General features: G+C 43.5%; 1 protein-coding gene and 1 pseudogene across 7 annotated transcripts in view; one reads left to right on the top strand and one right to left on the bottom strand.

Annotated features, from left to right (window-relative positions):
- The window catches only part of LAMA2 (laminin subunit alpha 2), a 3,430,794-nt gene that overhangs the window by 879,034 nt on the left and 2,528,509 nt on the right, over positions 1–23,251 (bottom strand). For all 7 annotated transcript variants that reach the window (XM_078648920.1, XM_078648921.1, XM_078648915.1 and 4 more), the window contains 2 exons: positions 21,198–21,360; positions 7,436–7,646 (listed from right to left, as the gene is read on the bottom strand). In XM_078648920.1, coding sequence (XP_078505046.1) covers positions 7,436–7,646; positions 21,198–21,360 — 374 coding nt within the window. The remainder of the gene's footprint in view (positions 1–7,435; positions 7,647–21,197; positions 21,361–23,251) is intronic.
- Positions 13,183–14,926, top strand: LOC144765527 (18S ribosomal RNA; annotated as a pseudogene).

Here is a 23,251-nt window from a genome sequence, read left to right as displayed (position 1 = left end):
GGTCTGTAGAGGCGGAGGCAAACTGGGCAGCTGGGATCTCAGGGAAATAACCAACAGGAAAGTTCTCCTGATAGGCTGCTAGGAAAGTAGATTAATTACTGAACTCATGTTGTAAAGATAACTAAACTTAAGTGCAATCACATAGGTTTTTATCTTCATTGAAAAACGTAAGAGGAAACTGGTACTCTTGGCATCAACTTACATTAAAACCTCAGTTCCGGCAAAGAGGAATACAGTGTAATATCACTGTAGATGCTGTTCCCGTAGTATGAGCATTGCACTGACAAGTGAATATAAATAAAAACAAGCATTGGCAAAGTGAACACATCTAATTTTGCTGCCAACCTTTTGTCTTTGTCAGTGTTTGGTTTGTCATGAATTTTGCAAAACATTATCGTTAGGGAAACTGCTGGGCCCCCTGTCAACCAAAAAAAGAAAAATGAAAAATATATCTTTTTGGTCTCAAAAAACACAAATAGCCATATGAGTGCCAGGTACTTTGTGTGAGGATGTGCTACTTGTGACATGGAGGGAAGCTGTCACTCTCAGTAACGTTAGCCAGTGAGTATAGAGCCTGATCAACTGTCCAATTACTGTGTACTATAGAAGGTGGAACTAAGTATATTATACATAAAGGATCTTGGCTAAAGACGGACCTAGAGGATTGAGATTAAGCCCAGATTTGCAAATTCACTCCATTCCGAGATACAGTGGGCGGGAAAGGGGCCCACTTGCAACTCAGCATTGCTGCATTTCATCTGAGATGAAGCATTTTGGAGAGATGGGGTGAAACCTGAGACCACATGTGGCCACTTACTGAGGCATGGTGAAAGCAGAGTCTGGTCCCAGACCTTTTGTGAACATAAAAAAAGAGGAAATACAGGCAACGAGTTAGAAGCCTATTCACAAACTGCATTTTGATATACGTTTTGTAATACTACAAAACATGCTACAAAATGCTATTATCAAATATACATGCAGCATTTATGCCTACACCTCTCCTGTCTTTTTCTATATGGACATCTCTGCACTGAGTGCAGAGTCTTCACACACATAAGTATGCATTTTTGTAGTAAATGTGGGAGGGGCAGAGGTTAGTGGCTGAGATATTTGGAATACTTGCTACTAAAGGGAAAGGCAATAGGGAGGAGTAAGGAGGAGTTAAGGAAGTTTCAGGGAAGTGTTTTAGGGAGCGACATGCACCCACACATAAAAGAGTCAGTCCATTGCTATTCACAAACTGCACTTCTAAAGTTACTACAGCCAAAGAGACAGAAAACAAAAGTAAATTACTTTAGCTCATAGCAGATGTAAGTCAATTACCACAAATGGCCACCCACTGGTACTGTAGCACCTTCCCATAGAAATCATTGGAGTTGGGGACTTAAAATTAAACCTATTAAAAATAATTTTAAATAAAATTTACATAATTTTAAAGAAGTACAATTTCATGTTAAAAATTTACAAAGTAGTACTTTTGTACTTAATTATAACATATTTTAATAACCTTCATAACATGTTAAAATTAATGTAGCAATAAATGTTATTAAATACACTTAACATTACTTAATTACATTTTAGATCTCACTATTATTAATTATTAATGCATAATAAAACTTAATCTAAACTTAGGAAAAATAACATTAATATAATTTAATATATTTATATGAATTCTTGTTTTACTCCACAATGTGGTAATTAGTGTTATAGCATATATTTTCTATATTTAATATATATATATATATATTTAATTAATTTACATTAATATTTAACATAAAAATATTTTTACAAATATTTTTACAAACATTTTCTAAATATAATAAAATGTTTTACTTTTGCCTACACTTTACCATAGGAAGATTCTGTAGTTGGGGTGGATATCTCCATACATTCTCCCTGTACTTTACCTTAGGGAGCTGTCCACCCTGATAGAGAGATGTTCATATAGTTAAGCATAGAGAAAATTAAAAACATTTAATGAACTCGGCAAAGGTTTGTAAAGTAAATGTATATTAGATATTGATGTAAAATAATGTTATATATGTATTATTAATGTAGAACTAAAGAAAAAACATGTTAGAGCACTAATAACTAAATTTGAAATTAAATCTTTAATTAATGTAAAAGAAATCCCACAAAAATAATTTTTCTCAAGTTTAAATAAAAAAATAGATTCATACCTAAACGTAAAAAATCATTTTATTATGCATTATTAATATTATGCATGGAATAAATTAAATAATATTAATCTATTTAATATAATGTATTGTTACAAAAAGCTATTCACAAATATGTACTTCTGAAATATTCTTAGCATTAAATTGTATTTAATTATTTTTTTAACAATTTTAAATAATTTAATTCAAATTAACATTATTTCCTATGAGGTTTACATGTAAGTCTCTGTGTCCATTATTTTCTATGGGAGGGTGTTGCAGTACCAGAAGTTGGCCATGTGTAGGTTCTTGACTTTTGTTTTATTTTTTTGTGGGAAATTACATTCATAAGTTAGTTCCTTTCAGATGGTGCAGGCTTATAAGTCTACACTTTTGAGAAACTTTACACTTAGATTTTGTCAATATCAAAAAAGTATTAATGTTACTCAAAAGTGTACAAGGGAAAATGCGTATGTAAATCACTTAAAATGTCCTGCTCCCTGGCCTTACAGACTTCATATTGGTATGCTTCAAGAGCATCCTACTCACTTCAACATGCCTCATCCCAGGCCTGAAGAAATATGATAACATCACCCTCATCCTAATGAAACTCCATTGGCCTCCTTGCCCGCCTGCTTCATCTTCAATACCAACGACATCATTTACAAATCCACCACGACCAGCAACCCCGCTCACAGACTAGCTCAACACATCGGGTGGTTCTCTGCATTCTGTAGCTTGGACATCATAAAACTGTAAACTAATAAGTAATAACAAGAAAAAATAAGGGTGCAGACCTTTTTCATTTATGAATTCAGGATCTGGAACAACATCCTGATAATTAGCTGTACTGCCCCAATACTGCTCCAACTGATGAAATAAGCACCTCTCTAAAGAAAACTACATTACAACCCATTACCTGTCCACAAACCAGCTACCTCTCCTATCACTCATTGACTTTATGCTTGTGTTTTACTCTTTGAAGAGCTTCTTTGCCTTTGGTCTAGGTTTTTCGCTATAGAAAGACCACATACATACATGCAACCAGTTACCATTGCTTTATTTAAATTTTTATAATTTACATAGATGAATAATCAATACCCTACTACCATTTCTTCATTTCTTTCTGGCAGAATAAGGTGTCTTGCTACTCTTTTCCAATGTACAAAGTCTATTTTAAGCAGCTTGTACCACATACATGCATTTTCCATTACAAGTTGTCATCAGAAACCCTATGTGTTCCTTCGTCATTCTCATTGAGTGAGAAACGCTGAATATGACAGTGACCAGCATAAGCTTGGGCAATTCTTCATCCTAATAAAGTGCATGCTCACTAAATATTATTGTGTTTGTAGGTAATGTCATCTTGTGTTTTTATATAGTGCTTTCTACCACCGTATTCACCACTATCACTACCATAAGTAACAGGTATCACGTAAACCAATTTGATCACAACGATGGAGAGAAACAATTACTGCCCTATCATATGTATTTGATACTATACATCCATCACACCAAAAATACGATAGCAAATCGTATATTTTTCCTGATGAATAATTAGGATCTAATTAAGTGGTAGTAATTTGATTAACTTTGGAAAGATGCCTGGATGCATTGGCCCAACGATATGGACCATAAGTTGCACAAATGCAGTGGGAGCTTTAAGTCACTGTGTTATCATACCAGTTGCATGCGCACAAAAATATTCTGCAGCTGTCAATAATTGTTTGACTGTATCAATTTTAATTTAGTTTTTATAGAACATTATTGTGTTTTTTTCAAGAGCTAGAACAAAGATTATGGGACAATCAATGGGAACTTAAAAGTCTGGGGCCTCATTTATGAGCCCTTGCGTCACTTTTACGCCGCCAATGCGTCACTTTTTGTGACGCACCAGAGGCGTAAACAATGCGCCTTGTTGCGCCATATTTACAAAGTGACGCATCTAGGTAGATGCGTCACTTTGTAAACCCCTGCGCCACATTATACCTGCGCCAGGTATAATGTATGCAAAGGGGGCGTATTGACGCAAGAAAGGGTCTTAGAAGTGACGCAGTGAAATCTATGAGATTTCACTGCGTCACTTCTAGGACACCGTTGCGTCAAAATCTTGCGCCTGCCTCACAGCAGGCGTAAGACTGACGCAAGCCCTTTCACATGGGGCTTGCCCCATGTGAAAGGAAGCATTGCTGGAGTTGCGTCACTTTTGTGACACACTCCAGCAATGCGTCACTTTTGCGCTTACAGATAAGTCAGAAATACTGACGTATCTGTAACTCTTTGCGACATGATGCGTCATACATTAAATATGACGCATCAGGTATGTCGCAAGGAGTGCGCACTGAGAAGTGACGCATCGCTGCTTTCACGCAGCGATGCGTCATTTCTCATAAATGAGGCCCCTGGAGCCTCAGAAATCATTGTGGGGGCTGCAGTAAGGCTCACAGTCTAACATCGCAGGAGGAGGCTCACCTTGCCCTGATTATTATGTTCTATCAGTGATGCCACCCTTTAGGTAGCTTTACCACTTTCACTCTAATTTTGACAGTTACAGGAGAGATACCCAAAAGAGCATAGATAAGACTGTGGTTAGTGTTTTTTTAGACCATTCCAAATACAGTTTTTAATGTTCAAATTAGGGACTAACTATACTGGTGGGTGACTAATGTCTAATTTCTAAGTAAAGTTCTCTGCCAAATAATCAGTAATTCCTTCTTTTCATGCATTTCCTGCATTTCATCATAGAAGCCTCGAACCAAAGTCTGTACAGAACGTATGTGTTTGCATGTGTGTGTGTATTTGTATGTGTGCATGACTTGGGGTTATTGCCGAGTGTGCAGTGGTGGCTGGCACATGTAAGGGTGGAGGGCAGTAGTCCTGGGCAGGGTGCAGCAGGGGGGAAGCAGACAGACGTCGGAATAGGTATTATTTATTTATTTATATCTATTCTGTCATCTGTCAACTTCTCCCCCTCCCACCCTGCCACACCCCGCCCCACTTCATTCACCTGTGCCGGCCACTGCTGCGTGCGTGGTGTTGTGGTGGGGTATGCATTCTATCACCGTATTTTTTTCCAAGTATCTCTTTATTGATTTCAATCAGTTACATATGACATTTTATTCCAAGGATTGTGCAATGCACAATATTATGTGGATTAGACTAGTGTAAATCGCATGTGGCAACCTTTTTGTCACAAGTTTGCCATCTGGTAAGCACCTGGCGTCTTACACGCAAACCAAATCCTTCAAGTTAAACAAATATAGATGAAACCTCTGGTTCCAAGTAACATCACAGTAATGGCATTGTCTGCAAGACGTTTAACCCGCAGAGCCGCAATTTAATAGCCCGATACAAAATATCCCCATTTTTTTCCTTGTAGTGTGATAAAGCGAGACCCTGATTTATCATGAGAGGGAGACCTGGGAATGTGTCAAAATGCTGCGCCTTCCCAGGGGAGGCCTAATGAGGAGAAATGTCATCACTTCTCCTCGTTTGTTCTTCAGCAGCACACAGAGAAGGAAGGAAAACACCTCAGAGGATTGTTTATGTGCACAAAGTTGTCCCTTCCTGCAGAAAAACAATCCTGCCTGCAACACAGACACCCTTGCACTATGATTATGATGCTATGTCGCTAGGGAGCACATAGCGCGCCAGTGCAAGGAGCGGACAGGAAGCACCATATAATGTTAAAAATGGCGCCTTCCTGCCCAATCTTTGCAACTCAGTGCAGCAAGGTGTCTTGCTGTGCTGAGTGACATTTTGATAAATCTGCTCCTGAGTGTAGTAAACATTTAATCAACTATGGAAATTAAGGAGAGGGAATAACAGAAAGGCTTCTCAAACAGCGTTTCTAAGATGCACTCGAAAAAACTGTTTTTTTTACAATTCACTGCACTGAAAATAATGTAGAATTCTGGAGTCCAGAGTTTTGATTTTTGAGTAACCACTGTGGACATTTCTTCTTCAAAAGTAACAAAAGATTTTTGATAACTTTATACAAATTAGTTATATGACTATTACTTTTGCGAGGGAATGGAATCAGGTTTGAAGAGACAACTATTTAAAACAAATCTCAACTATTGTCATTGAATTGGGTTTTGTTTATTTTTCAAATACAGGGTTTATTATAGATGCGATTTTTTTAATCTCAGATATTTTGTTAATTTCACAAATTTGGCAAAGGGAAAATAGGTAAAAATTTCTCAAAACAAACCCTTCACTGCTTTTGAAGGTTAGGAAAAATACCAAAAGGGATACTTAGTTTACCATTACAGCCCGCTGGTGCTCACAACACAAGTCACATTTTAGCCAACAAAATACTGAGCTAAATATGGAAAACAATTGTTCCTTTTACACTGTGCGTGGAGCGGTATCATTTAAATAGCAATGCCCTTATCTAGTAATGCCCACCTGCTGGTTGGTGACAGGAGGGACCCCCAAAGCCAGGCAGGGCCAGACTGGCCGTAGCAGGCATCAGGCGTTTTTCCGGGAGGCTGGAAATGTGGGGGCTGGTTGTGCAGTGGTGGGGGCCGCTTTTGTTACTGGGGGACGGTTTTGGAGCGGTGCTACAATATCGGTCCCCAGTCACAAACGCAGCAGTGCTTCACACTTGCACAACACCCACCACCCCCCCTCCTCGGGGGCAGGACCAAAACAATTGCCAGGGATGCTTTGGGTCCCCAGTCCAGCCCTGATGCCAAGTGTCAATACTGGCAGGCGGATGTATGACAGTACGACGCGTACAGTCACAACGCGTTCCTTTACAACGCGTCCCTTACAACGCAAGTCGTTATAACGACTTGCGTTGGGGGCGCGGATTTAGAATAGTATAATTTACTATTCTAACACCAGTCCCCGTGGACACTAGGGAAGGTGTTGGAATAGTAAATATACTATTCTTAATCCTGTAGCGCCCTCCAGCGCAAGTCGTGGTTACGACTTGCGTTGTAACGGACGCATTCTAAAAGCCACGCGGAGTAAAATCCGCGTGTTAAAGGATGTTTCCCCTGGCAGGCACCCCACCAGTTAGCAATGTGAAGTGTGTAATGGTGTTGTAGGGCCTATCAGGCAAGGAGCCCTCCATTAAAAAGTTAAAGCTGACACCCAGTAGCACATTCAGGGCCCCTTTTCTCTAGGGGAAGTTACTTATCTGCAGGCTTGAAAATGTGTTTGATACTGCATGGCGATTCGATTTCACGTCGTTTTTTAACCAACCAAAACACATTTTTGAGATTCACAGTGTTATTTATTTGATAAAATGCCACACCAGCAATACTTACATCCAGGTCAGTCATGTTTCGCTGGTTAATTGCAGATAAGCGGTCAGCCTCCCTGATCTTTCCCCGAGCTTCCTTCAGCAGGTCCCAGGCATCATCCAGTTTGCCTTTGTAAGCTGCCAGCTTATCTTTAACCTCATCTTTTATCTCTTGGTTCTTCTCCCTGGGCTCAATGAACTGCTTCGTTACCTTAAGCAGAAGACCTTCTGCAGCTCTGCAATCAGAAACAGGAGACAGCATGTTTGTGAAAACAATGTCAGGACATACATTAGATAAAATGTCTTCTCCTTCCTGACTGTGGGCCACTACGTAATAGAGGGACAAGAACAACACCACCATGTCAAATAAAAATCACATTGTCAGTAAAAATAAGGGTCTTGATAGGACTAATCAACCAGATTCTAGTGGGACATTTGTAATTTCCTACCAACTAGCTCAGTGTGGTTGGGCTGAATGAAACCTATTTGAGCCGTTAGGAGGCAAAGATACTGACCTATGAGCAATCCGTCAAGCATAATTCAGGTGGAGATGTTATGTCTAATGAAGGATATAAAAAAAGGAGGGACAGTAGGAGAAGGGGTGAGGCCACCTATCCTTACCACCATTACCCATACGTGTCCTGTGTAAAAACATAAAATATGTCACAGAGATGAAGTCAAGGATTCACAGTGAGGAAAAAAGGAACCCTCAGGCACCTACACACGGTATTCTCACCCAAATGTATTCTCACCCAAAGGAGGGGGCACATCCTACAGAGCCTACTCACCAATGGCGGATTTTTTTTTATATTTACTACCTGTTTACCAGCTTGAAGTCGTTACACTGGCAAAACTCGGGTGCACGCCCTCTATTCTTGGAGGGGTTTGGAATTCTGTTTATTTTCCAAACTTCTTCCTAAGAACATGGAAGGAAACACCTTCACATCAGGATCTGTATAGAAACACAAATACATTGTTCCTGTGACCCATCTTCATGAGTCCGTGGTGGGGGAAACTCTTCACGTCAGCTTTTGCTATCTGACGACTCCCCGCCTCGCCACCTACACTCGTGCTCTTCCACGGCTCGTAAACAGTCGTCAGATAGCAAAAGCTGACATGAAGAGTTCCTTTTTTCCTCACTGTGAATCCTTGACTTCATCTCTGTGACATATTTTATGTTTTTACACAGGACACGTATGGGTAATGGTGGTAAGGATAGGTGGCCTCACCCCTTCTCCTACTGTCCCTCCTTTTTTTGTATTATAGTTTAGATACTCTTTGTTCTTTAAAGTTTATCCTAAGGGGTGTGAGAGTACTCTATGTTACCCTTTCTCTCTTGTTGTTTAGCAAAATAATGAAGGATATAGTCAATATGTCACCTTGATGTTTATGCTTGCCTTTCTCATACTTTGTCTCGGTAGTCCTTACAAGCTCCAGGAATGATTTTCCCTTTTAACAGCTCCCTCGGTCACCTTTCCTTGGTTGTTCTCACTAGTGTGTTTCCTTTAATTCACACTGATGCCACAAATTCACATTCACTCTGAAATTCGTACCATACACATTCATATAAGTGTATTTGTGTGTGTGTGTGCGTTAGTGTGTGTCATCATGCATACAGAATGTGAGGGGTTAAAGAAAATTTCAGTGTAAGAAAACATGACACAGAAACTAACATGAAAATACAAGCACAACATGACATTAAAATACTAGCACACCTTGCAAGGGAGTATCCTACTGTAAGCATATTAGCATGAACCCGTTTTGATTTTTGGATCTCATTGACCCATTAGGCAGAATGGAAATAGGATGCCTACAATCAAGGTGAGAGACGAGTCTTAGCACGTTGGCTAACTCCAAAATCAAGTTGGAAAGTAAGAAGCTGCTTATTTACAGATAACTAGGGAAAGTAGCTAGGTCTGTCCTGTGGATGTGGAGGGACTATGTTTTAATGTTTATTCACTATTACAAGAGGGCATGTGTAACTATATAGGAATGACATGCTCTCTTTTCGCAGTGTCTGATGGAATTTCGGAAACATAATTTTAAAAATCTTCAAAATCTTAGGTCAGTGCAATTTGGAAGCCTTACATGACTTCTTACAATATTCAAAAAAACACTTACGCAACAGGGTAACATGAAGGAAATTATGAACTCAGAGAAATGCTGTAGTCATTCAGAATGTTGATGCCACTGGAGGGATCTTTAAGTGATCAAGGATTGTATAGACACTAGGCATGGACATAATTAAAATTAAGGGTCCTTTACCTTAATTTTAAGGTAAAGGCACCACCGATGTAAGCTTACATCGGTGGTGCAAAATGTGTCTTGGCAACTTCACTGGTGATGTTTTATACTTAAAATAAGTTTAAAAAAACATGCCATTTCCTTCATGTGACTCAGTATTCCGGATTCCAGGCTGCCCTGGAAGTCCCAATGGGGACTTGAATCCCAGTCAGGGCTCCGGGAGGTCGGCAACATTCTTTCAAATGTCTCCCTCTGTCGCTCATTGTGCACAAATTACAAAATGGGTTGTGCGCTTGCAGGCAAAGAGTAAGGACCCCAGGGACTTGGTTTCTGTGAGCTGTGCCACAAAGTCGTGGCAAGGGGACCCACAGGGCCAGGGAGGTGTCCCGTGCTTGCCTGAAATAGGAAGCTCTGACTTGGCATTGGTTCTGAGCTCCAGAGGGCCCAGGGGTGGAAGCCCCAAGCCCCAAGCCCTGGGCTCTTTTCCATGGCCTGACCTGTCACTTGGAGTCTGGGACAGGGTCCCACAGGCCCAAGGAGCCTACCCTGCTTGTGCAAGATGAGATCAGCCCATGCCCTGGGTCAGAGTTCTAACTGCTCCCAGCCCTAGGCTCCCTTCTCTGATAGCACATCACAAAGTGCCCAGAACAGGGTCCCACAGGCCTGAGGAAGTCTCTCTTGCTTATCCGGGCTAAAAAGCTATGAATGGGTCCCAGGACAGAGCCCCAACGGGCCCTGGCATGGAAGCTCAAGGCCCTGGACTCTCTTCTCCGGTCAACTGTGTCACAAAATGCCACGTACAGGGTCCTGTCGGCTTGGGGAGGTCTCCCAACTTGTCTGGATTGAGAAGTTCTAACTCGGCCCTAGGTCAGAACCCCAGCAGGCCCTGGGGTAAACACCTCAGACCCTGGACTCTCTTCTCTAGACTGCCATAATGCAACGTGTCCAGGACGGCAGCCTGCAGACCCAGGGATGTTTCTACTGCTTGGCCTGGTTCAGAATCTCTGACCAGGTCCATGGTTAGAGCACTGGAAGACCGATGGGTGGAAGCCCCCAGCTCTGGGCTGCCATGGCTGGCCTGCCATGTCACAAAGTGCCTGGTACGGGGTCCCGCATGGTCTTCCTTCCTTCCTTGTCTGGGTTCAGAATCTGAATCTCTGATGCTTTTTTGATGCCGCTAATGGCCCGATTCACAGATTTGGACCATTTGCAACCACAAAAAAAGCATTTTTGCATGTACAAATGTCCAATTTGCAATTCAGTAATTGTAAAATGGGTTTGCGATTCGCTATTAGGAAGGGGTGTGTTTAAGGCGTCCCTTCCTAATTGTGACTCCCAGTGGTATGTGTAAATATTTTGCGACTGAAATGTGCTCACAAAAAATTCATATTTACGGCCAACTCAGAGTTTGTGGTACCCCTTTCGCAAATGGTAAGGGTTCCCCAAGAGACCCCTTTACCTTTGTGAATGTTGGGGAAAACATTTATATGAACAGGCAATAGTCCCATGAACCACTGCCTGCTCTTAAAAAATTAAAAGAAAACTTATCCATTTACATTTTGAAACACATCCCATTTTCCTTTAAGGAAGTAAGCAAAAACTTGTTTTATTTAATAGCAATCACTGACATGGTGGTCTGCTGATCACAGCAGGCCACCATCCCTGTGATTATTGCTATTCCCATTGGGTCCCAAACCGAGACCTACCTCATGAATATTAATGGGGTAAGTCTATTTGCGACCACCTGGGATTCGCTAAATTTGTTAAAAACACATTTGTACATAGCTGGTAATCGCAAACCATAGGATACATACATTTGGCCTAAGTGCCAGATCCAGTGCCCTGGATGGGATCCCATAGAATCTGGGAGGTCTCCCTTGCTTGTTCGAGTTCAGAAGCTCTGACTGGGCCCCGAGTTAGAACCCCGGTGGGCCCTCGGGTGGAAGACCCTAGCACTGAGCTTGATTCCCTGGGCCACCAGGTCTTAAAGTAACACAGACATGGACTAGAAGTCCTGGGGAGGCCTCCCCTGCTTGTTTGGGATAAGAGCTTTGACTGGGCCCAAGGATAATGCTCCTATAGGTCCAGGGGTGGAAACGTATGGCCCTGGGCACCCTTATCCAGCCCTCTGTGTCGCAAAGTGCATAGAAAGAAGTGCACCAAACCGGGGAGGTTGCCCCTGCTTGACTTGGTTCGGAAGCTCCAACCGGGCCCAGGGAACAGAGCTCCATGATACCCTCCCCCATAGTCCCTTGCCTGATACCCTGCTCGGGCTCTGAGAATCTGGGTCGCAGAGTCCCTGTTCCCTTCAAGGGTGGGTGCAATCCTTTTTCACAAGTCACAGTGCGACCAGATAGCCATCCTTTGAGTCCAGACATCACCTTGCTCCAAACCCCAAACATGTGCTCACGCACAATGAGTTGCTATCAGACGTTGAGATGGCAGGGTTTCCCTGGAGGTCCTGATGTGGGCTCATTTGACTCTTCAAGCTCAGACAGGGCTTCAGGAGTTTGGATGCATAATGTACGATGGGCCTTCCCTACAAGCCTTGCTTCCTGGAGAGCAGGCAGGCATGCAAAGTTGACATCTCGTGCAACGTGACCTGCTTGGAGGCATCTTAGGGGCCACTGTACTGTGATTGTGATGACTGGAATTACCTTGAAGTCCAGATTATGGCTCATTTGACTCCCCAAGCCCAGTCGGGCCTCCAGGAGGTCAGATGTGCGTGCTCAAATGGCCCCCGCAGTGTGCATGGATCACATGAAAAGCAGGTAGCCTTCATCTGGAATATTGGGGACAAGGTATGAGGGACCCCATTGTCATCGGGTCTTTCTCCTCAGGTACTGCAAGGGCCTGGACGTGCCCGACCTGGGGCCCCAGGGGCCTTACTCTGTGGCTGTTTCCAGCCCTGTCCGCGGGGCTTTTTCTCTGAGCTCTGCTACCCGGAGAGCAGACAGGGATGCAAAGCTGCCATGCCCATGCAGGGTGGCCTGCTCGTGCTGGTTTAGCCAGCACTGTGCTGTGATTGTTGGCCACACTTGGTCCACTTAGGGATAGACTGCTTGGCCCATCACAACTGTTGTTTTAAGCAAAGATCCTGCTCAGCCTGTCTGACTTGGGGGTCTGCCTTTTGTGGAGGCCACTCAGTTGAGCAAAGGCCAAGCAGTTTGGCAGCATGTGAAGTGGTATGAACAGAGTGGATGGGGTCGGGAGGCACAAGTTGCAGACACTGCGTGATGGTCCGGACCCTGTATGCCTGTCCATTGCCCCCTTCCATCCAGTGCATTTCCGCAGCAGCTTGAAATTATCATTTAATGGGGTTGCACCCCTGTGTCTTATTTAGGCTATACATTGGCCTGCATCTCCCTTCTGTTGTTTGTGAGCAGGCTGGGCCTGCTGGTGCCCTTGTGACTACCCTGTCCCCTTTGCCCCATACAGGCAATCAGGGACTCACAAGCAGGCTCCTGAGGGTTTGAAGGTTGGTCCATGATGAGCATGTGGCTCCTTCTCCCATCCAGGAGGTGCAGTTATCTGGTAGATCCTGTCATATGCTTGTCTTAAAAATTAAGACATGCATGTTTAAGAAATGCTAGTTGGTAGAGTGAAAGTGTGAATGGCTCAATAAATCAGTTATGATTCCTTTGACTGCTCCATTTGTTACCTGGATAACTGTGGAATTTCTAGAGCTAATATATACTGACAAGCACTGATCTACTGGGATGCATGCATTTATCAGATGAAGAGAAACCTGGACTCACATGGCCACTTTGGTGACTCTACATAAACTCAAGCTGATCGCATGCCCCTATGATGGCGATGATACATACAGATGTTTGCACTATCAACGTTCAATGGTACTTTCTGTGCCTACCGTGGTGACCACGGGTAATGGGGAGTCAGGGTTTGATTTCGGAGAGGGAGCCTGAGAAATGGCTACCACACCAAAGAAAGGCAGCAGGTGCGCAAATTGCCAACTCTTCGGGAGGTAGTGATGAAAAATAAACAATACAGGACCCTTTTGAGGCCCTGGAATTGGAATGAGTACACTTTAAATTATATATTGAGGACCCAATTGAGGGCACGTCTGGTGCCAGCAGCTGCAGGAATTCCACCACCAATAGAGTATATTAAAGTTGCTTCAGTTTAAAAGCTTGCAGTTGGGTCCAGGAATCTAGCGGGCAGTCCATTATGAGTGCCCCTTTGATACTCTTGACTGAGTGTCCTGTGGGTCCTAAGCACTTACTTTGAAAATGTTAGAGTGTTCAAAGGAGGGTGGTCACTTGAATGCTTGAGCTAGGCATAATGGAATAGGACTCCAGTTCTAGTTTGTTATTTTTTGGAACTGGAACCATAATTATAAGGGATGGCTGTGGGCATTCATAATGCGCCGCAAATTGTAAAATTCATCGACTGGCACAAGACGAACTAAAGTGATAGCATTTGCCAAGAATGTTTTCATTAATCAAGATGGCGGTTCGAAGACGCTGATAGAGTTGTAGTTCCAAGCATAAACGATGCTGACTAGCGACCTAGTGGTTTTATTCCCATTTCCTCCTGAGCAGCTTCCGGGAAACCCAAGTCTTTGGGTTCTAGGTGGAGTATGGTTGCAAAGCTGAAACTTAGAGGAATTTACAGAAGGATACCACCAGGAGTGGAGCCTACAACTTCATTTGACTCTACACAAGAAACCTCACCTGGCCCAGGCACGAAAAGGGTTGATAGATTTATAGCACTTTCTCTATTTTGTGGGCTGTGGAGCACGGCCGATCTTAGTTGGTGGAGCAATTCATCTGGTTAACTCCGATCCGAATGAGATGCCTTCATGTTCACTAGTTATATGACCCCAGTGGTTTGCGTTCACCTTCTTAGAGAGACAAGTGGGGTCCGGACACATGAGTTTGAGCAATAACAGGTCTGTTATGCACTCAGATTTCTGGGGCTACACATGTGCTACCCTGAGAGGATCTTCGTGCGTCTATTCTTTTCTAATTGGTAGGGGTAACCTGCTGAACCCCGTTCGTGATAGGGTTTAGGGATTGTAATTATTTTCCATAAACGAAGAATTCCCATTAATTGCCAGTCATAAGCTTGTGTTCATTAAGTCCCTGCCTTTTGTACACACCTCTCATCACTGGAAGGTTTAGTGAGATCCTTCAATCAGCCCCACTGGAGTTTGCAACTGCTCTGGTGGAGAGCTAAGAAGGCGATCAAATCAACAGGAAGTAAAGGTCGTAACAAGGTTTCCATGGGTGAACTTGCAAAAGGATCATTAATGATGGAGCGGCCCAAATGAATGACTAACAGACTGAACCCTTGAGCGTCTCCCAGATGGAAGTCAATACACAGGGCCTGGGCCTACCCTTAGGCATCCTGGCCAGTGGAGCGGGCCGTGGTTGCTGGGCACTTGGGTGAGGACCGGGTATGGGACGGTCTCCTCCACCTTGAAGGACCCAACCAACATTTGAGGGATCAGAGCAGGTGATGCCCTAGGCCCTCTGGGAGAGACACGATGCAAGAGACAGTTCTCCCAAGTGGAAATCCATGCTCACGCAGCGAGCACCTGAGGGTAACCAAATGGCAGTCCCTCCCTGGGCTGCGACTCCCAGAAGCCTCTGCCATCTGGGACTTGATGAGAAGGATTCAGGGCCATGAGGAATCCCAGCTCCTCTCGGTGGAGATGCCATGCCCTCTCAAAGCCAGTATGAACTGCTAGAGGAGTGGGAGGAGATGCTGCCCAAGCTGCTCAAGCTTCCACATGTGTACCGGAATGCAGGTGCAGGAAAGGCTGGAGGAAGTCAGCTCCAGTCATCCACGGCTGAGAGAAACAGCGGGGAAAGAACCCCATGTTGAGCTTGACTCTAGACTGCCACTTTGAAGAGACAATTGAGGTGTGATATAAGTGGGAGCGTTTGGGCTACCTGTTGAAATACCACTGCTCATTGTTCTTCATTTACCCAGTGAGGTGGGGGCATGCCCTGTGGTGCTCCTGTGGTGCTCTTATGTCTCAGTCCAAGTGCTTGGTGCCCACTGGGTACAACCCACTCCCGGGATAGGGAAATGTGGAGAGTTTAACTAGGCAGGAACACCTGTCAAATGATAACGCAAGTGTCCTAAGGTGAGTTCAGGGAGGACAGAATCCTCCTACAGAGTAGAAGGGCTTGAGCTTGCTATATCTCGATTTTCAGTATGAATACAGACCATGAAAGAGGGGCCTCGTGATCCTACTAACTTTGTTTGGCTTCAAGCAGGTGTCAGAAAATGTACTACAGGTATAACTGGCGAGTTGCAGCCAAGCTTTCATACCAACATTGCTCTTTGATCCTTCGATGTCTGTTCTTCCTATAATTTTGAAGCAGAATTCACTAAGCATTGGATTGTCACCCACTGATGGGGAATGTGATCTGAGTTTAGACTGACGTGAGTCATATCAGTTTTACCCTAATAATGATTTGTTGCAATAGTAGACCTGCTCAGTGCGAGAGTAACCATAGTTCAGACATTTGGTGTATGTGCTTGGCTGAAAAGCAATTACCTATGGGCTCAAGACCGAACACCTCTAAGTCAGAATCCCTCCTAAACCATAACAATACCACAGTGCTGAGCCTTGTTTTGCCCAGTGCGTAGAGCTGCTCACTTGGGGACTGGAGTGCAGACGGAAGAGGGCCACCTCCATCACCCTTAGTGCAACATATATTTGTGGGGCAACTGATCCCAAATCATTTGTCGATGACCTGATTCTGAGTCAGAGTTTCGTGAGCAGGAGAGTATCTACCTTGCTGTGGTCTATTTAAAGTCATCCTCTGAGGTAAGCTTTATCTCTGTCTGTGGGTGTCATGAACCCCTGGGGTCTCTTTGCTACCAGGCTGTTAGTAGAGCCAAAGTGTGGGTCCAGGGGAGGCTGCCTCCACCAAATGCAGTGTGGCACAGGGGCCTCCCCCTCCCTCCCTCCAGCTCTGCGCCACCATGTGCAGGGGTGGGGCACAACCCAGCCCAGGTCAGGAGGGTGACCGGGTAGCTGGAGCAGGAAACAGTGGAGTCTCCTGGCGGAAAGAAACCAATCAGTGGCTCAAGGAAGGAGCCTCCTGAGCACTGGACTCATTGTTGGCTGCCTCCTGGACACTCTGGTCACCAGGTTTATTCAAGCAATCTGGTTGGGGGGCTGGTCGAGCAGATGATCTGCTGGCGGCTGGTCGACCAGATGACTGGTTGGAGGCTGGCTGACCAGATGACTGGTGGGCCCGCTGGCCTAGCTAATTCTGTAGTGACTTAACCCTCCTTAGCTAACTTGGTTTGGACACAAGGAAGGTTGAAGGCACTGACCAAAGGCACCCTTAGCCAATGGACTGGGGTGACAGTCCCTACCGAGAGCATAGTGGCTGCAGACTAGGGAGGACCCTCGTGCCCCTCTAGGGTGTGGAGCAGAGATGGGACCCAACATGAAGGTCTAGCGCAGGGATGGCATTGGACTGGGGGGAGTCTGGTGCTCCTGTGGGCTGAACAGCTCATGTAATCCCAGTGAGAGGCGGGCGGAGTCATGGCCTGGGAAGCCTGGTCCATGCAGGCCAGTGCTCTGGGCACCAGGCAGGGCCACCTTCTCTACCCGGGCCAAGATGGTGTCACACTGGAGAGGAGTCTGGGGCATCTGCGGGCTGAATAGTTCCTGTAATCTACCCATTGTAGGCCCAGTCCCAGCATACTGGTGGTGTCAGTCGAATCCTGCCCAGGGTAGGGTGCCCCCCACCCGCAAAAGTTTGACAGGCTTCAGATATCCACCAGTTAGCTTTGTGTGGCCAAAAACGTCACCAGTGACATTTCATTCTCATGGCATATACAATCAATGAACAGTTATGGGTGTGCCAACTCAGTGAACCATGTCACCTACCCAGCCTTCCTAATTTGGATTGCGCACAGGCCTAATAGACGCCTGATTGAACTTTAGGTTCTGGCAATGTAGCAGCCAACAAATATTTTCTAGGGTCTGCAAATGCCATACTACGTTCAATAGAACATTTCTAAGAAGGAGAAATACCTCCTAATAATATTATATTGTGGTGAGAACTAACTAATATAAAAATGGAGCCAACTCAAATGTACCCATTTTTATTTTTTTATTATAAACAAAGCTTTTGTGGCTAATGCCCAGATTGTATGATGACTGGCAAAACATTTTTTTTAAACTATTAACTCAGCAATAATATTGCCATATGTGAAATATCAAATGCTTCTAAATTAGAAACTAAAGAACAGAGGAAATATTTCTCCAAAGTGTTCAGGAGTGGCTCCTATGCAGTTCTATAACAAGCCAGCCCAACAAAGTTTTAAAATGTAGTTATTTATAGATTATACATTTGTTCCTGAATCATAGCACCTGAATCTGAGGCATTACAGTTAGTCAATTGTAGGAGAATGGTTAGACAGTGGTCAAAGCGTACCTGTAACACTGTGCAGCGACAAATTGCACATTTTATATTTATAAATTAATAAGTACAATTGTTGATCAACTATGAAAGTGGTGTTTAGAGCACAGCGGTACAAAGATGAGCAATCTGGAAACCAGGCCACATTGGCTCTCGAATGCCTGTTCCATGTTCATTTACGTGGAATACCTCCTCCATTGAAACCATTTAAGAGTAGGGTATCCCAGCTCCTTTAATACCTCATTCAGGTGACTAATTTCCATTAGTCACCCAGTAGACCATTGGTCCTCCAGCGGTTTCTAACACTTTTTGTTGATCATTAATTGACTTCATCTAAATATTGGGTGTGTCAATCCCAGTACTCCTAAATCGGAGAGTAAATATTTATGTGACATCATATTACTCTTTTAGAAAAAGTGTTTTGTTTATTTGCAATATCAGGCATTGGCATGCAAGATGTGCCTCTTCATTCATCAAGCCCTTTACCCAGAGACAGTGACACAACACTGTGATAGCGGCAATAATGTTATGGTAGGAGCTGCAGAGAAGTTATATAACTACAGTCTATCGGATGTGCAGTGTAAAGGAGTAAATCACACACGAAGGAAGTGAAAACAGAGTAGGTTCCATTACAAATATTAATTAAAAGGTCTCCACGCCTCGTCAGAGCCAAAGTTATGGTTTGCTAGTATATCATTTAGCTTGTATTATCCAACTCTTTATGGGTATAGTTATGAATGAACTGATCTTGCTTTCTATAAAACCCAATAACATTGTCATGGCAAAAATATAATACGGCACATCGAGAACAAATTTGAAATATGATCTTGATCACAACAAAACTCCTCCCTAGTGTTAATAAAAGCACTTCGGGCCAGATGTACCGCCGGGGCATTTAGCGACTCGCAAATTGCGCTCAATTGTGAGTCGCAATTTGCGAGTCGGTAAATGCCATGTACAACAGTGTATCAGAGACACTGTTTGCGATTCCCAATGGGGTCGCAAGTTGCATGCCTCATCAATATTCATGAGGCACTCGCAATTTGCGACCCCATTAGGAATGGCTGACCATCCCAGGTATGGTGGCCTGCTGGGTCTCAGCAGACCTCCTTGTCTGGGACTGCTTTTCAATAAAGCAGTTTTTTTTTAATGCAGTCCGTTTTCCTTATAGGAAAACGGGATGCGTTTAAAAAAAAAAGAAACGTTTTCGTTTAATTTTTTAAGGTCAGGTAGTGCTCCATGGGACCACTGCCTGCCCCTAAAAAATATTTTCCCCTGCATTTGCAAAAGGGAAGGGTCCCCTGGGGACCCCTTCCCATTCGTGAGTGCATTACCATCCTCTTGAAGAGGGCGGTAAATTGCAAGTGTTTTGTGACTGCAATTGCATTTGCAAAACATTTTTACATAGGGTAGTGAGTCGCAACTAGGAAGGAACGCCCTCGAAATGCCCCTTCCTAATTGCAAGTCACAAATCCTATTTAGTGAGTCGCAAATAAATTGTGACTCTCTAAATAGGGTTTGTCAATGGCCCTCTTCGTTTTTGCATGCGCAAACGGGTCGCTAACCTGTTTGCGCATGCACAAATGGGTCGTACATCTGGCCCTTCACATAGTGAATGTAAACATGACATTACATTTTGGCCTCCCAATATATGCCTTTAACACTAGCATTTAATAAATGATCAAATATAGTTTTAGATGTTCCTATTACAAAGAGTCTATAGATGGTAAGAAAGAATGAGGCTGTCATCACGCTTGAGAATTTGTCATCTGGTGTCCTAACACCCGTTTTAATTCCAGTTCAGATTGTACATTTTCTATGGTGCTTCTCAAGAGGATGAACACTCAAGAGGGTTAATAATTATTTTTAAATCTGTTTAACTTAATTGTGTGTCTCTGTTTACTCGCAGCTAATCTCTTAAAAACCCGGATCGAATCTTTCACTTTCCTTTACTCGTTACCTCATAGAATACTGGTTGAAAATGTCATCAGTGTTCAAGATCAAAATGGCTTATGTTGACCATGCCTATCATTTTTTATGTCAGTTAGGTCTGCAGAGGTACACTACGTGGGTTACATATATTCTTCATATTTTGCTTGTTGTTTATAAACAGTGAGTTATTTAGAGTTTGGCGGACAGGCTAGTCCACATATGGTGGATGTCCCATTCTCCATAATATAAGTGCATTATATCCTATGCCACTAGTTATATGACCAACAGAAAATGGGTGAAGTGAGCGTGGCACAGAAACATGGCGCCATATCACATAAAGTGAGCACTGGGGTGGCCACAGTTAGGCAGTGGTAAATGGTTGCTTGTCACAGGAACTTTCAAGGCACATGCTGCTTTTGGCGGGAATTAGAGGAGCGTGTGTTAACATATCCAAAATAAACAACTAAACATTACACAATAGCTTAAAGAAAGTAACAAAACACCACAACTAAAACATAACACGAGACAGCTCAACAACAGTCAAAACAGAACGCAAGACAGAGACTGCAGTGCAAACCAAAAAATAATACAGCACAAATACACAGCATCACAGAAAACAACAGAACATATCAACAGCAAAACAAATAACAGCATAGCAAATGTGCACAAAAATGATTGTCACACATTACCATATCCAGAATACTATTTTCAATATACAAAGATAACACCTTTTTACCTTAATAGCTCCACTTAAACCTGCTTTGTAACCCGGTCCATGGAGCAAAATGATCAGCAAAAGAAGCAAATATGGAGAAAGATTTTGAAGGGAAGGAAATCATTCTTACATAGCGCATGGAGGAAAGGCTAATTATTGTGATCTTTGAGACCATAATACAAGGAATGAGATAAAAACATTTGGGAAATATGAGAAGCATAAAGCCTGCGTGTGCTAAATCCTATCAATTTGCGGAGGGCAAAGTAATTATCTGTACCCCTTGATTATGTGTAGGAAGGAGGGTAATTATATATGTTTTCTTAGGTAGATGATTGGAGTTTTACAGTAGGTAGCGCAGACACAAGGGTGGAAGGGAGAGTTAGTGAACGACATTTAATACAATTTTCACAACTCCCACTGGTGTTCTGCCTCGAAAGTAATCCGCGCGTGAAAGCCGCCTCGGTGCCCTTTGAACTCACTGCAGCTCGTCCTGGGCCACTGCCTTCTGTACATCCAGCTTTCTCTTGCGCAGCTCGGCCATCATCCGGTCCACCTCTCGCTGCAGCTCTGGGAAGCTTTTCTCCGGAGACTTGTCTTGGCCCCCCAAAGTTTCGTTCAGCCTCATAGCCTTCTTGTTTATGCCTGCCAGAAAAGAAGAGGCAAGGGTGTTTTTTGGGTGACTGAATGACTTAGGATATGATCACATATAAATAAGAGACTGAAGCCTTAACTGTAGGCCCCTCAAGGCCCGTATTTACTAACTGCTGTGCAGGCACTTGAATGGCGCAATGCAATTCATAGGTGTGCCCAACATACTGGGCCTCATTTATGAAAAGTGACGCATCGCTGCGTGAAAACAGCGATGCATCACTTTTCAGTGCGCCCTCCTTGCACCACCAATGATGCGTCATATTTACAGTATGACGCATCATTGTGCAAGGAGTTACAGATACGTCAGTATTTCTGACGTATATGTATGGCGCAAAAGTGACGCATTGCTGGAGTGTGTCACAAAAGTGACGCAACTCCAGCAAGGTATCCTTTCACATGGGGCAAGCCCCATGTGAAAGGGCCTGCGTCAGTCTTACGCCTGCTGTGAGGCAGGCGTAAGAAATTGACGCATTTGTGTCCTAGAAGTGGTGCAGTGAAATCACATAGATTTCACTGCGTCACTTCTACGACCCTTTCTTGCGTCAATACGCCCCCTTGCATACATTATACCTGGCGCATGTATAATGTGGCGCAGGGGTTTACAAAGTGACGCATCTACCTAGATGCGTCACTTTGTAAATATGGCACAACAAGGCGCATTTTTTACACCACTGGTGCATCACAAAAAGTGACGCAACAGCGGCGTAAAAGTGACGCATAGCCTCATAAATGAGGCCCACTGGCTTTTAAACTGGTTAGTAAATTAATGCTGTGATCTGTATTGTGTTGCGCTGTGTCACGCGTGGACCTGTGCCAAACTTTCATAAACTAGGACCCACACGTGAATGTGCATATCCAGCTGTGAAGATTATAGTAGGGCTTTCAACTCAATGATCTGTATCAAACGAGGAAATGTCACAATTGCCATAGGGTCTCTCATTGCATTGAACTTCCACATACAATACCTAGGTCAGAAGAAATGTCAAGTTTCTGATGCACGGGTAAGGTCCCGGGAGGGATGTACAGAGAAAACTAAGCAGGCTAATAAGCCATTCTTACAAGTCAATGGGCAGCACCTGACAGTGTATGTTAAGTTATGAGGGCAGAATAATAAAAAATAAACAATGCATGGAATTCACAATTTAATCTGTGTCACTCATAAGGGGATACTGCTATTACCACCTTTCAGATACCCGCAAGTCTCATACCATAGCAAATAGTGGTGTCGATATATTCTTGGTTGTAGGCAGGGAAATGGAGCGAGGATTCACAGTGCGCTTGGCACTGGTTGCCATTGAGGGGGCTTCTGACTCAATTTAAACCGAATTATTTAGGTCTACAATAGAAAATTCCTAAATATGATATTTTAAGATTGTTACATTCAGTGGACCAATGCGCTCTTATGAGACCATCTTTTTTTAATTTATTTTGAAGTCAAAATGTCCATGCTCAAGCAGTTCTTTTACTGTTTCCCATCAATTAGCAAATTTCAAAGGTCTCTAACCACGATCATTTCAAATATCCACTTTGGGTGTGGGTGTGCACCACTGGTAGCCCTTAGGAAACCTACCCAGGCTGCTTGAGGACTAGTTCTTTATTAATTTTCAACTTATCATCCGCCCTTCTCTCTTCCATTGTGTCTGACATTTCCATCGATCAAGATTGCACATGAAGTTAGCACCACCATTCCGAACAAAAATTAATTTTACAGTTCAGGACTGTCCTTCTCAGGATCAATAGCTCAATGGTATATGTAAGGGTCAGCAATCACATGATTTAATTAACCTGCTGTGCAAATACAAACCTGCCTTCTTACCATCTAGGTTCCTGATTTATAACATATCAATTTCTTGTTCTCAGTCTGCTTGCCTCCCTATCATTA

Source organism: Lissotriton helveticus, chromosome 6 (assembly GCF_964261635.1).
Source record: "Lissotriton helveticus chromosome 6, aLisHel1.1, whole genome shotgun sequence".
Lineage (NCBI taxonomy): Eukaryota > Metazoa > Chordata > Amphibia > Caudata > Salamandridae > Lissotriton > Lissotriton helveticus.
The sequence above is the reverse complement of the archived record's forward strand: the minus strand, read 5'-3'. Positions and strand labels throughout refer to the sequence as shown.